The following is a 14,566-nucleotide window of genomic DNA, read 5'->3' on the forward strand; positions in this document are numbered from 1 at the left end:
TTTGTGCTTCTCTCTGGAGTGCGTAGGGACCTGATGTTTATTAAAGAGATTTAATTAATATTCAGGATTTGCTGCCAATATGATGCAAAGTAAATTAACATAAAAATGTGAATTGTTTGCATGTTTTCCTTTGAGGAGTAATTTTAGATTCTGTAAAGTTACTGACTAGGTTTCCAGAAACAACACAGAAGTTGCTGGAAAAATATGCGAAACCATAAAACTGAAAGTTCAGTTAAAATGTGTTTTACACAATAAAGCATTTTTAAAATTGTCTAGATACTTCTACTTGATGTCAACCTTTGCATGAGTTTTCCTCTAATGCTACCATTGCAAGCTGTACTCAATTTCTTCTATTGATAAGCATGTGGCATACGTTGAATTCATTTTCTTCACTATAAGGTAGTTTGTCTTAAAAAGACAGCACATACTTTTATGTTCTTATCTACCAGCACTGACTCTTTTGTGAAAAAAGGGAGTAAACTTCTCATTTTGTGTTGTGCCAAATAACATTAAAAGGACAGCGCTAATAGCTTGGATTCCTTTCTGTGGAAAATAGTTGGTGCCAGGAGTGGAAGATTTCGAATAGCTAAACTGGAGTTAAAGTATATGCTGTCTTTTTAAGGGAAGAAAAAAAAAAAGGAAAAAAAAAAAAAGGAAAAGATTCTGTCCTTTCACCTGTTGTCTGCATGTTTTTTCCTGTTACTTCTCTCTTGCTCTACTGCTCCCTCATGCAATGCAGGAGATTCAGGATGGACACAATGGCTATCATTCTGAAGCAGAACCTGATCAGGTGGCAAGTTTTACTCCTCTTTCATTCATTAACTGTGTAGCAAGGTACTATATATTAGTACTTGTACAGTACATAGAAATCTTAAATTTCTCATGCAAGAGAATCCATAGAAAGCATTTAGCATGTTAACTAGTTATGTGCTAGGTAGGATTTCTGTGTAATGTCATGGAGTCTAAAATGTAATACTGCACGTAAGCCCCTATCTGACAGTACATCCATCCTCCTGAGGTTTTTAGCATTGGCTGATCCCCTGCACATCATCCTCTTTTGTGATTGGGTGCTGATTATAAAATTCTGTTAGTTTCCAAGAAAATCTAAAGCCAGAGATCAATTTAAATATCTCTAGAAATTATTTGGGGTAGTTTGTTTGGAGGCAGACAGATCCTACCAATTATTTGGATGTGGATCAGAGCTCTAATACAAGGGAAGAGTAATTTGTTTGCTGTAACATAGCCTGTTATATTTATTCTCACTTCAGGATGTAAAAAATTGAAACCTTAATATCTCATCATGTTGCCCTGAGAGAGATCACTTTCTCACATGGTCCTTAAAAGTCCTGCAAACCCTTTCATTCTTAATTAAAATCTTTAGTGCATTGTAAATCTCAGCCGCCAATGAAGGACCCAAAGGAACAGTCTTGTATCATTCAGGAATGAAGCCATTTACCTAAATGAAAATTTATGGAACTAGCCCTTATTTTAAAAGTGCTACTTATTCTTCTATATTTCACTACTACTTGGTTCTTAATCTGACCTTCTGGATCCAAAATTCTTATAATGGACCTCTTCCATAACCTGTGGCACTCTCAGTAGCGTATTGATTGAAATAGAGCATCATGGGGTGCTCCTGACTTCTTGCTATCAAAAGTACAAAGCTAAAATGTCAAATAAATAAAGCTTCTGCCATATAATTCTCTCAGATGAATATACTCAAATATTAAATAAACAACATTAAGAATAGAAAAAAATTAATATGAACTTCTAAATGTTCTCAAGTAGATAAAATACCTAAAATAATACCTGCATTTAGCAAAAAACTAACAAATTATTAATGACAAATTTGGGCTGATCTTATTGTTCATATTTTTGTATGCTATATGTAGCTAGCATGTGAAACTAATTGTTGCATAAATGCTTTATTACTAACATGTTACTAACATGTATGTCTGCGTAATATTTATATACGAAGTTTTGTGTTTGGGGTTTTTTTTAATATGGTACTGTTTAATAATATAGTTGTGTCTTGTTAAAAAAAAAGATACACTTCTCATGTTCCAGTAATCTGGTAGTAAAAGCACTTTGTATCAAAATGTATCGATGTAGTACAGATGGAAAGTGAGATTTACTCATGGGTTTGGATTTCTGCCAGGCACTGCGGGATGGAAACAAACTAGCACAGATGGAAGAGGCTCCACTTTTTCCTGGAGAATCAATCAAAGTTATTGGTAAGCATACTATTGAGTACTATACTGAATACTATGAAATTACTAGTTTGTTTATTTAAAAACAGAATATTATTGCCTTTTGAATTTTGTTATTTTAATTTAATGCCACTTTAGATTAGCTGATTTGATGTGGATTTCTTTTCTTTGTCTTTTAAATCCAAATGTACGCCTGAAAGAGAAATCAGTTCCAGAGGGTGACTTGCTCCATATAGATAATTTTTTTTTTTTTTTCCCCCAAGGCTTAGTTTGTTCCATCTAGGTATATGGGTTGTATTTCTGCTTGGGGATGCCAAGGATACTTCATAGATTCAAAAGCTTCAAAATTGTGATAGCAAAGAAGATGAAGTTACAGAAAAATGAGTTTCCAGTTCTTAATGAGATTTATTTCACTTTGGCCTGTGGTGGCAAGCTGTGCATTAGCAGTACAGTGCTAGGCTAGAAAAGAATACTAGCTCTTTCAAATAAAAGTGAAAATGAAGATATGGGCATATAGCTGAATTACTTGGAGGTGAGTTGCATACACATCAGTCATCGCCCTTTGCATGCTCTGAGGTGAGTGTGGGTGCTTTACACCTCAGCAGTTGCTGAGCAGCAGTGGGACTGAGGAATTTATTTTCATTTTTGAGATAAAGACAGCTCTTTCTGTCCTGACAGCATCTGAAGAGTAGGCTTTGCTGTAGAGGTCAAGCATCAAAATCTTATGGAACTGCAAAAATCTTGCTATTTTTAAACGGAAATAGATTTTTATGGAACAAATGTCTATAATAGTAAACCAAAGCTTTAATTGGTCTCTTTTCCAGCTAAAGATGTTATGTATATCTGTCCATTTATGGGAGCAGTCAGTGGTACGCTAACAGTGACGGATTTCAGAATGTATATCAAAAGTGTTGAAAGGGTAAGACTTTGCTATCTATCTGCCTATTGTTTTGGATATGAATGTTGCTGAAGTAGATTTCAGAAAGTGACAAATTTGGTGTAAGTGATGTATGATGTTCCACAGCAAGCTGTTAAACAGAAATTATAGCTGACTAATGAAATATACATGAATAATATTAGTTTGTGCTCCTCCTAATGTAAATAAAATTCATTTGTTTTATATATAAATTTCAGGATCCACCTTTCGTTATTGATGTTCCCCTTGGAGTCATAAGTAGAGTTGAAAAAATTGGAGTACAGAGCCACGGAGACAACTCATGTGGTATAGAAATAGTTTGCAAGGTATGGCATGGTAGACATTTATTCATATTAAAGTGTTTTCATTTCATTTTTCTGTAAGAGGAATCTGCATGCACATGTGCTGTTTTTCTGTCTGATCGGTTCCCTGTATTTGAACCCTGTTTCATTTAGAGAATATATTTCAATTCCTCTTATACTTGCAGTCTTAAACACTTCTGCCTTTTGTCCCAAGAGTGAATTCAAAGGAAAAATGGCTATTTTTGTGGTATATAGCAACTCTAATGACGATCCTCGTCATCTGATACAAACACTTAGAGAACTCTGCTCTAATGTGGGTTAGATGATGTCAGTGACTTAGTGCTACATATATGCCTTCCGTCAATCAAGTTTCTTAAACTGCTTTTTTTTTTTCTAATTTATCATAGAGTAAAATAGCATAACTTATTTTTGACAGGATATGAGAAACTTGCGGCTGGCCTATAAACAGGAAGAACAGAACAGATTGGAGATTTTTGAAAACCTTGTTACACGCGCATTTCCTGTTTCTAACGGGCTGGTAAGTCTTAAGATGTAGAGAAGGCTGTCACTGGCTCTCCTCTTTTTGGAAAGTGTATGTGGGGAAATACCAGGGCTGTATAACAAACATTGAAATGTAGATTCGTACAGTCTGTTACAGAGCATGCAAACTGCTCTGACTCTGTTACCTTTTTGCATTAATTCGTCAAACATTGTGATACGTCCTGCTGTCAGTGAAGTTAGTTAATTTGTACATAACCTTTGAGATCTAGATTTGCCTAACGTTGCTGATTAAAAATGTTTGTATTGACTCTTATTTTCTGCAGTAGGTAGTTTAGTCTAGAAGTTCTGTCTAAACCGACAAATAGGTACAATCAGTATTATTAGTTAGCTGCAGGATGCAATTTCATTTGCTTGTATGGGTAAGGAACTGGTTGGGAGGTAGGAGACTAATTGGCTTTGCCATTGATGTGTTGTGTGATCACAGGCAAGTAACTTCAACTCTCTCTGACTGTTTCCTATCTTGATTTTGTTCATTACATAGCATGTACTTGAAGGAGGAAACTGTCTTTCATTTTTGTTCTAGCACAGTGTTGTCCAGTCTTAACTGAAAGTTTTATGTCTGCTGTTGAAGAGTTTTAGAAGTGTTACATTTGAAATATTACAACGTTCACTGTTTTGGAGCTTATTGTGTATACAGCCCATCAGACAGTAATTTATGCCTTTGCTTTGTTTTCTTTAGCCTCTTTTTGCATTCAGCTATAAAGAAAAGTTTGCTGTTAATGGCTGGAAAGTGTACGATCCAATGGCAGAATATAAGAGGCAGGTAAGTTATAAAAGTACTTGGTGTATTTTTTTTTTTTTCTCCCCCCATGTCCCCCAGAGCCATTTAAACAAGAGCAATATATTAAAGAAAACTCAAAATTTTCAGGTCTGGCTACATACAGAGACTGTCTAGATCTCATGTTTAGATAATAAATGCAAGCGGCCAGACTTTGAGAGTGTTGAGGGCCTGCTAAAGTTGATGGAGATAACAGGTGCTGAGTACTTGAGCAAATTGGTCTGTCTTTAACATGCATTCTTAAATCCACATTTTCCAAGTGCTGTTTCCAGAAAATATAGGCTTTATAAAAATTTAGTTTTGAGTAAGTAGCATTAAACAGAAGAGTAACTGTAGTTTGTCACTGTAAATCTAGTTTCCTAGTTGCAAAAGTATTTTTATTTCATTATCTGATCACTTTTTACCTGAATGTGCAGCCTATTCAAATGATTATTTTGCATATCAGTTTTAAAGATAATAAATAGGAAAGACACTCAGTGTGTTGGTTTATGGTTCAATATGAAGACCTAAAGTTTATAGCTCATGTAAAAGAAAAATGTGGGCACATTTTTTTTTTTTTTTAAAAAGTGTGTAGCATATAAAAGTTTTCATCTTCCCAAACTCAAATAGGTAAAGGTCTAACCTGAAAAATACAAAAATGTTTTGCTTTCATACAGGGCTTGCCCAATGAGAGTTGGAAAATATCCAAAATTAACAGCACCTATGAGCTTTGTGATACATATCCTGCTATTCTTGTTGTGCCAACCAGCGTAAAGGATGATGACCTCTCAAAAGTGGCAGCGTTTAGAGCAAAAGGCAGAGTTCCAGTAAGTGAAACTTTTACAAGGAGATATAAGTGCTCTACAAATTTGTAGCTCATAAGAAATTGTCATTCTTCTAGGCTTATTTTAAAAAAAATAATGGTGGGCCAGCTTCCTTCCTGAAAGGGATAGCAAAGAAAGAAGAATTAGGCTAGATGGGTTTAGAACTGAAGAGAGCAACTCAAACATGAGTCTAATTACTTGGTTATTATGCCGTGTAATAAATTTTTGTTTGTAGTTAACACTTCTGAGCCAAAATGGTATCTGATGCCAATTCACATGTTAGCTTGTGTTCTGATTTGGTGTGGAAAGTGTTACAGCCGTAGTGATTTTCTTGAGAAAGACAAGTTTTGCCAGTAGCATAAGAGCCCCTTGAAATATGTTAGATGGGGACAGTTTTCATGCCATAGATCTGCTTAGCAAGGTAGTGTACAAGTCCATGGACTTCCACATGGACACAGTTTTTCTTCCTCCATTGTTCTTTTTTTCTCTAATTAGTAAGGTGGAGTAGCAGGCTTAGTTTTTATTGGAAGTAAAAGCTAAGATGTTTAGAATCACTTTGTATTTCAAGCTCAGATGTGGGATGAGCAGTGCTAGTGGGCTGTCAATATGGTTTTGCTCAGTTTGTCCTTAAATTTGCATTTGTTGATTTGCCAGGAAAAAATGCCATATAGGCAGTGCGATTGTCTAATTGCATTCTGGCCTGCTGCTTTTATAGTAGTATAGTAAACTAAAATAATTTTCTTTTATTCCAGGTGTTATCCTGGATTCATCCTGAGAGCCAAGCAACAATAACACGATGCAGTCAGCCATCCGTAGGCCCAAATGATAAGCGTTGCAAAGAAGATGAAAAATATTTGCAGACAATAATGGATGCCAATGCTCAGTCACATAAACTTACCATCTTTGATGCCAGACAGAATAGTGTTGCAGATACAAACAAGGTAGGTTGGTATCATAACTAGCATTAGTAGTTCTATCTTTATTACAAGGCTGGAGATTGAGTAAGAGGTGAGGATGAGGAGAACTTGATGTTGAAAAGAGATGAAAAAGGGTCTGTAAAGAGGGCACGGGAAGGAAGAAAAGTTGCTGGCAGGAATTGAAGGCAGCATGAAGACATAGCTGAGAAATGATGCAGTAAAACCCACAGAAGACTAAAGGTTTCAGTAGTAAAAAGGGGAATATAGATGTATTATCAAATGTAGCCTATTACAATTAGAATTTCTTTCACCTAAAAAAAGTACCTCTAGTGCTTCTTAGGAAAACAAAAGTCAAAAATGTTTTTATTAGTGCTAAAATAATCCTTTCTCTCAGAAAATCCTGAAACCTGACCAAAATAACTCTTTAAACCTTATACTGAAGTCCTGTACATGTTCTTTTCTTTGTCTGTTTTTACTTTTTGAATGACAGGCAAAAGGAGGAGGATATGAAAGTGAAAGTGCCTACCCAAATGCAGAGCTGGTCTTTCTGGAAATTCATAATATACATGTAATGAGAGAATCCCTGCGAAAACTTAAAGAAATAGTTTATCCTACTATTGATGAGACTCGGTGGTTATCAAATGTGGACTCTACACATTGGCTGGAATATATAAGGGTAAAATACTTTTGGTGTGAAAAATCAATTGTTTTTTTTAAACCATGTTTTTAACTTGCATTTCTGAAACTGTTACTAAAATAATGCCTCGATTTAAGCTCATTGCTTTGATCAGGATAATCTTGTAAAAAACCTCAGTTTTTAAATGGTCACTTAGAACATAGCATTTTAAGCATTTCATGACAACTTTGTATTTGCAGTTTTATATATTGGTAGGTAATGAGTTAATTCCTGATAGCACAGTATCGTATTTGGTGTTGGACAATGTTTTATTTTCTTGAGCGGGAATGTTTGTGAGCAGTCCAGGGTTATCCCTGCTTTTTGGAAGAATGCCCTGGGAACTTCAGATTATATTTGAACAACTGCCAAAAGGACTCGACTGTAAATTCTGCAGTCTTTCTCATCCTTCCCTCCTTCAATGCAATGTTAGTATTCATGTGTCGGGCACCTACATTTTCATGTGCTGTTTATAGTCAGCGCTCTACTGCGTTATGATCTGCTCTATTATTTAACATAATATTAAAATAAATCACTACAATACTCAGTTTTACAGTCTGTTTCACTAACCTCTAAAATGCTTTTAGAATAGATTATTTCATTACCATATTCACTCCTCTGTTTATGATGAATATGGATGGAGTGGAATTTGTTTTATTAGCAACTGGCTCAAATGTCACTCACGCAAAACATGTTTGGGGTTGTTAATTAGTTTTACTTTTCTGTTAACTAGTGCTTGCTAACTGCTGTGGGAGAACCAGTAGAGGGAGCAAACACTTAAGAATTAAACAAATTTAATCATCTTTTGGGATCAGTTTAATTTTCTTGTTCTCTTGAAGTTGGACTATTTCAACTGCTTTGGGAATCTGAGTATCTGGAAACCTTTTCTTATCAGCCTGGCCTTGAATGCAATAGTCTATTTTTAAAAGTGGAGTTGCTTGGGCTGGTGGTCACCTTTCATTGACATTGACTTCAGTGGGGTTCCTGGCCTTAGATGGTGTCATGAGTGGACCTTGAAACCACTGCTGCACAGATGACAATAGCATAGCAACTTGAAATTTCATTTAAATTATTTCAAAGACTTGACACATGTGTAACATTCTTCATGAATCTGTCCTTTACGTGATACTTCACGTTATGGTATTGACAGCACAAACTGCAGCCTGATTTCTTAAAAGCTGCCATTACCGTGTTAAGTGGTGATAGTATCTCCCTGTGCTTTTATCCAAGAATTGCTTGCCTTCCTTGCCTATTTGATTTGGCTTGTAATATCAGTTAACAAATCCACAGCTTTACTTTATCTCATCTTCTGTTTTCTGGGCTCAGACCAGATTGCGTCCCAGTTTAATGCGATGCATTACTGGAAATTCACCTTCCCAGCACTGGGCACCCACAGCACTTTGAAGATGGTCCAGAAGTGTCTGTGGAGGCAACACTAACATTCTCTGTGTGTGAAGGCAGTAGTAACAACAGGAGTAGAGTCACTTGATGCTTTTTGCACATCCAGGATGTTTCCTCATGCCCTCCAGGATATTTTCTGTCTTTCAGGGTAGAACTTGTGCTATTAATTATTTTTAAGCCAATTCTCATTTTCTAAATCAATCCAAAGCCAGTTATTCATTAAGAGCCCTAACTGAAATACTGCGATGGTGGCTAAGAAACATCTATAAAGAATAATAATAGTTTGTGGAGGGAGCTGTTTTCTAAAGGCTTTTGTCCAAAGTAGAATAAAATGCTTCACCTACTCCATGGATATTTACTGAATTAATAGTAACTCTGTCTCCCATTCTCTGCTTATTGCCTGTATCTGTTCTATCCATTTATTTTCAGCTGTAGTCCTTCAGAGGCATCTGTGTTCTCTTTAGGACAATTTAAAGCAAGCTATTGCATACCTGTATGTCATATAGATTAGTTTTCTGCTTTTATTGAAGACCAATCTGTTTTAATATTTGCACTTTTTTAGTGCAGTAAAGCTTTGTAACTGAAGTAATTGGCAATTAACTACTTCAGACCACAAGCTCTGTTCTCCCATAGAAGCTTTTATATTATTTCCTGATATTTCCATCCTGGCATCCTTCAGTTTTACCATAAAAGATACGATCAATGAAAGATATAGTCAATGAAAATTGTCTATAAAGCATGGGTCTTGAAATAGCTTTGAAGACTAGTCTGTGCACAGCTTCTCCAGTGGGTGCTGGCTTTCCTACTTCCCAGAAGATGTTTTTACATGCCTGGGAAGGGAAAAATGCAAGTATTTTGCAAGATTCCATTTTCTGATGTTGGAATGTGGAATAGGAATTTCTCCTGTGGCCCTATTCTAGTGGTTGGGGGTTTTTCCACATATTTTTCAATGCCTTGATAGGTCATGTTACAGAGACAAATCTTCACAGGGGAGAGATGATTCCAATTTTTAAAAAACTACTGAGCAGCATAAGAGAATGACAGAGGGTTTTTTTTGTCGGGGAGAAGGATAACAAATTCACACAGGTGATCTCAGTCCTGTGCCACCTCTATCCTTTGCTCTCCAGCATGCTTCTGAATCCACGCTATTAATAGTCTGCTCATGGGCTGAATACAGTGTATACTTCATGCACCAACACATCAGCACAGGCTCCCAGCCAGGGGTTTCTGGGTTTGTTTGGGGTGGGTTTTGATTTAGGTTAGCTGGATCGTTTGTCCCTTTCACTAAACTTAGTCATTGAGAACTGAAAGCTGAGGAAGAAAGAGTGATCGATTACTGTGAAAATGACCTTTGAAAATATTGAAACTTCAGCCTTTGGAATAGGTTACAGTATTGGTGTCTTTTCATCATGGTACTGTATTTCAGATTTAATTTAGAGAAGGGATTCCCAGATTCTTTTGCTATGTGCTACTAATAATGGAGAGCTGGTAAGAACTCTCTCCTGGTCAACAGAGTGCACACAGTTTTTATACCTCTAGGAATATGCATACCGTCATTTGGAAATCTCTCATTTAAAGCAATGTTGTCCAGATAATGATGTAATTAATCTGAAATTATTTTAAAATATATTAACCTTAAGAGTATAAATATATAACTCTTTTTTTTTTTTTTTGGTGGTATTTAATATGCTTGTTTGTTTATTTTTGTTTAAGATGCTTCTTGCCGGAGCAGTAAGAATTGCGGATAAAATTGAATCTGGAAAAACATCTGTAGTGGTACATTGCAGTGATGGTTGGGATCGAACTGCACAGCTTACTGCGCTAGCTATGCTTATGCTGGACAGCTATTACAGAACTATCAAGGGGTTTGAAGTTCTTATAGAGAAAGAATGGATAAGTTTTGGACACCGATTTGCAATGGTAAGCTGAAAGTTTTAGTGTGCAGTTTATCGCCTTCAAGGTTTTTATTTTGAATAGCATGTTTTCTCACAGTACTCTGCTGCATTTTAGTTATTATCTCTGGTGTCCTTTTAATGGTGTGAGTGTGTCAGAGAATTGTTACCTGTTCATTTTTAACAGGAAATCTGTGTGTGAAGTATAATATACAGTAAATAAGAATTAAGTGGCTCGAACATAATGGTTAAAAAAAGTCACATGGTTTTTTAATGAGGAAGAGGGATTGTGACACATTGCTTCACCTTTAACAATCTTACGAATGGAGAAACAAGGAAAACAATTAAGGTGTCTAGAAGGTAAAATTGCTGGAACCATTACTCTGATTTAAGGTTGAAGTGTTTATTTAACACATGGGCTAGTGGGGAATTAGGACATAAATTATTATGACATTTTGTGCGCTCTGACTCTAAGATGGTTTAGGAGAAATGACATGTAGTTATGGCAGGTGGATATGGAATAATCATTGTTTCAGTATAGTCTTAGTAAATACCTACCAGTTTGACCCACTGGTAGAAATAAATGGCTGTGCAGTAAAAGATGGGGAAACAGCTGGCACAGTTTTGTTGATCAAGTGTCTTTCCTGCTCTGCTGAACAGCAGAGGTATGTCCATAAGTGAATGCTGGGATGCATTTCTAGTAGTTGAAAAATACAAGTTAGCATTATGGAAGATTTGCTTGTCTTGTTCACTATGGGTTACTCAGCTTTAAAGTGTTGGGATGGTACTGTAAATACACTAGACGGAAATGAAGAGTTTGTTTTGACTTTCAGCGAGTAGGACATGGAGATGATGATCATGCTGATGCAGACAGATCTCCCATTTTCCTTCAGTTCATCGACTGTGTTTGGCAAATGACAAAGCAGGTAAGATGCTTAAGAGAATATTTCTATGAGGTCTCAGTATTTATCTTGGATACATAATTTATGTAGGAGAATGCATTCCTTTGCAGAGCAGTAGGATGTTTTCCTGAAGTTGATTGTGCTGTGGCTACACTGTGCACACATAGGGAAATTTTTGCTCAAAGTGAGGTAGAAGGAGCTAGAGTAGAAGTATTGACTTGAAACCAAAATACTAGGACTCTTTTTTTGTTTAAAATAGGCTTTCAAAGGGTTGTCTGATTACGTAAATGAGGGTTATTGATGAGAAAAATTATTTGCTTTGCATATTCTCCAGTGGAGTAAATGTTTGTATAGATTTATATTGTCCTTAAGAAACAGCAAAAATCGAGGCTGATTATGAACTGAGGGAAGGAGAGGGTTCTTCCTATGTACATCTCAAATGTGAAATGTAAGTTAATGTTAGCATCATTATGCATGCAGGACAGCATTTCTAACATACAAGCCTGTTCTCAGATAAGTTTTCTTACTTCCAATACTGCTTTTACCTCTGGATCAGAGGAGATCTTTGGAATTAGTGATATTTAGATATAAAAATATTTAAATTCTTTTTTTTTTCTGAATATGTTAAATTACAGAATGGCTTTAGCCTTCATTTTCCTTATTTGTACCTTCATGAGCATAAACTTAAGATTTTTCTGAGATTTTATATTGTTGTTCTTTAACGGGGTTACTGAAATAGGTTGTCCACATGAAGGCTTTATTTCCAAGTAAATTAGAAGTGCTTGACTCCTTTTTTTTCCTCTTTTTTTTTTCTTCTTGAAGCTTAGCATAGATCTGTGCTCTTATGGTAAAAGCTGTTATACTGAAGTCTGGATAGCATGTGATTAATTTTGAAGAGAGGAGCATAATAGTCTGGTTCCGTATGATGCTAGCACTCCCAGATCTCTTACCTCAGTCGTCTTGTTCTGAACATGGTTCTTAAAAACTTACATCATAGTTTCCAAAACTTGTATTCAAAACGGTCGTCTTCCGTGCTTTATGGAAGTTCCCTGCTGTAATACTGGGCCCTTGTCCAGAGTCTCTTGAAGACTTTCTCTTTCCATGTATCTTTATTTCAGCATTGATGTGCTAGTTAGTATGGCTGGAGAAAATAAATGAAAATTTCTGCCCTTCTCGGAGGAAAGCTAATAACAATAGCAAAGAGAAGCAGTTCTGAACACCTGGTAGGAACAAAAGTCCTCTGGGGAGATCCTTAATTGAGAGCAGCCTCTTCTATTTTTGTGGTCTCCCTTGCTGCCTCCCATTTCTTGCTATAAACAGTTTAGTTCCCTCTAGTTTAAAAAAAAAAAAAATAAAAAAAATAGAAGGGGCAGGAGGTCGGGGGGAATCTGCAAAACATTTTGCCAATACCACATGCAAAACCTGGATCCAGAAACTGTTCTGAAATTCATGAACAGCAGTGGCATTGAAAAATCATTAATGTTACAGCAGGAAAAAAATGGAAAACTTCATTCTTGGAGAGTTCTTGCCCACTTATTTTTATTTTTAGTTGACTTCAACACCTAGACAATTGATGTGAAGATTGTGATTACCTTGATATGGACCTATGAAAACCAGGGTTCTATTTTATCCTTGTGTCAATCACTTGCTTGTAAAACAGTGCTAGCTTCATGCTTTAGAATCCATGGTAAACATATGTGAAATGTTCTAAAGCTCAAATAAGTGTTAATGACTGCAGGAGGATGTAAGGGCTCGGGGTTTGGGCATGGGCTCAAAGTGAGCAAACTTTCTCTTTTGGGTTCTGTGAATTACATTCTTAAAACAGTCGATGTAATACAGTGAGAGAATCTCTAACTTCCCACTAAGATACAATTTTCTGGTTAGCTTCAGACAATGAAACTTAATCCTTGACAGTCTTATATTTTCCCTTGTTTTTCATGGTCTTCATGACACACAAATGCAGTAATAGAGAACTTGAGAGAAGTACATTGATATCAGATTTTAATAAAAAACATATGGTGAAGTGATTTCCCTCCTTTTAGTAAATTCTGGTGATTTTGAATAGCAGATGTCAAATTGGAAAGGCCACATCTGATCTGATGAAATACTGATGTCCTGTTAAAAGTGAAACAAAACTATGTAATATGTAGCATTGCAGCTCAAATAGTAGCTTTCTACCTTTACTGCAGAGTCCCCACATAGGAGGAAGATATCTTTAAAGTTGGTAGAAAGTTGCATCCTGTTTGTTACCACGTGTCATCTGTTGTCGGAGAGACATTTTTCACTACTTTCAGTAGTGTACTCTGTTACGGTATCTAGTGTTCAGTTAACCTGATTCAGTCTAATTCCACAATCATAAGAACTATTCAAAGTGTTTCGACTTTAAATGTTACTGTAGTACAGAACGAGTTCATTGATTAAAAGCCAAGTTTACTTTGCATGTCTCTGAATCAGATGCCACTTGGCATCATCAGACTTTTAAACAAGAGAATTCTTCTTTTGAATCCCTCCTTTACAAAACCCCTCAAGAACTCCAGCAGCATCAAGTGGGAGATTTTAATGACCCATGTCTTCTCTCACAATTAGTGGATTTGACAAGAAGTAAATTTTCATTTGGGGAATTTTTCCACCTGAATCTTCAAACAGACGCTAATGGGCTTGGAACTACAGAGGAAAGCATTTTTAGGTCAGTGATTTTTCAGCAGTGGTAATAGAAGCTTTACAGTCTTGATACAACAGCTCCAACAGTACAACTCTTGTATCCAAAGACAGGGTTTCAATAAAGTGCTATCACTTATTAATAAATTAGTTGGAGTGCAACCACTGATGTATGGAATTTTGACTATGCTTCACTAGATTGGAATAGCGGCCGTGTTGGCATCCGTCTGATTAGTATGGACCCGTCACAACACAGAACCCTAATGTGACAAGGCTCATTAAGTGCTTTCAGTTAAAGAGAGTCCCTTTAGGAGAGGCTTTGTCTTCAAAGTTATTTCCAAACATAATTTTGATCCTTTGCAAATTATTTTTGCTCTCTGTATCTGATTGCTGCTTTGAGCTGGATGCAGGAGATTGAGATCTGAGACCCACTGAATTTTCTCCTGGCTTGGTTCGGCACACCTGCTTATCAAGTGCTGTTCAACCTTTTTTAAAATCATAGCTGTGTTGTTAACATCATTCTATTGTAATTGAGTTTTGGCATGATTTCCTA

The 14,566-nt window shown here is 36.2% G+C and overlaps 1 protein-coding gene across 5 annotated transcripts in view; it reads left to right on the forward strand.

Moving 5' to 3' along the window:
• The window catches only part of MTMR1 (myotubularin related protein 1), a 41,355-nt gene that overhangs the window by 7,391 nt on the left and 19,398 nt on the right, over window positions 1-14,566 (forward strand). For 3 of the 5 annotated variants that reach the window (XM_054839317.1, XM_054839319.1, XM_054839322.1), the window contains 11 exons: window positions 740-790; window positions 2,159-2,234; window positions 3,035-3,129; window positions 3,345-3,452; window positions 3,865-3,966; window positions 4,669-4,752; window positions 5,424-5,573; window positions 6,323-6,511; window positions 6,978-7,163; window positions 10,275-10,481; window positions 11,287-11,379. In XM_054839317.1, coding sequence (XP_054695292.1) covers window positions 740-790; window positions 2,159-2,234; window positions 3,035-3,129; window positions 3,345-3,452; window positions 3,865-3,966; window positions 4,669-4,752; window positions 5,424-5,573; window positions 6,323-6,511; window positions 6,978-7,163; window positions 10,275-10,481; window positions 11,287-11,379 — 1,341 coding nt within the window. The remainder of the gene's footprint in view (window positions 1-739; window positions 791-2,158; window positions 2,235-3,034; window positions 3,130-3,344; window positions 3,453-3,864; window positions 3,967-4,668; window positions 4,753-5,423; window positions 5,574-6,322; window positions 6,512-6,977; window positions 7,164-10,274; window positions 10,482-11,286; window positions 11,380-14,566) is intronic. The other 2 variants (XM_054839320.1, XM_054839321.1) reach the window with 1 other exon arrangement.

Source organism: Grus americana, chromosome 12, assembly GCF_028858705.1.
Source record: "Grus americana isolate bGruAme1 chromosome 12, bGruAme1.mat, whole genome shotgun sequence".
NCBI lineage: Eukaryota > Metazoa > Chordata > Aves > Gruiformes > Gruidae > Grus > Grus americana.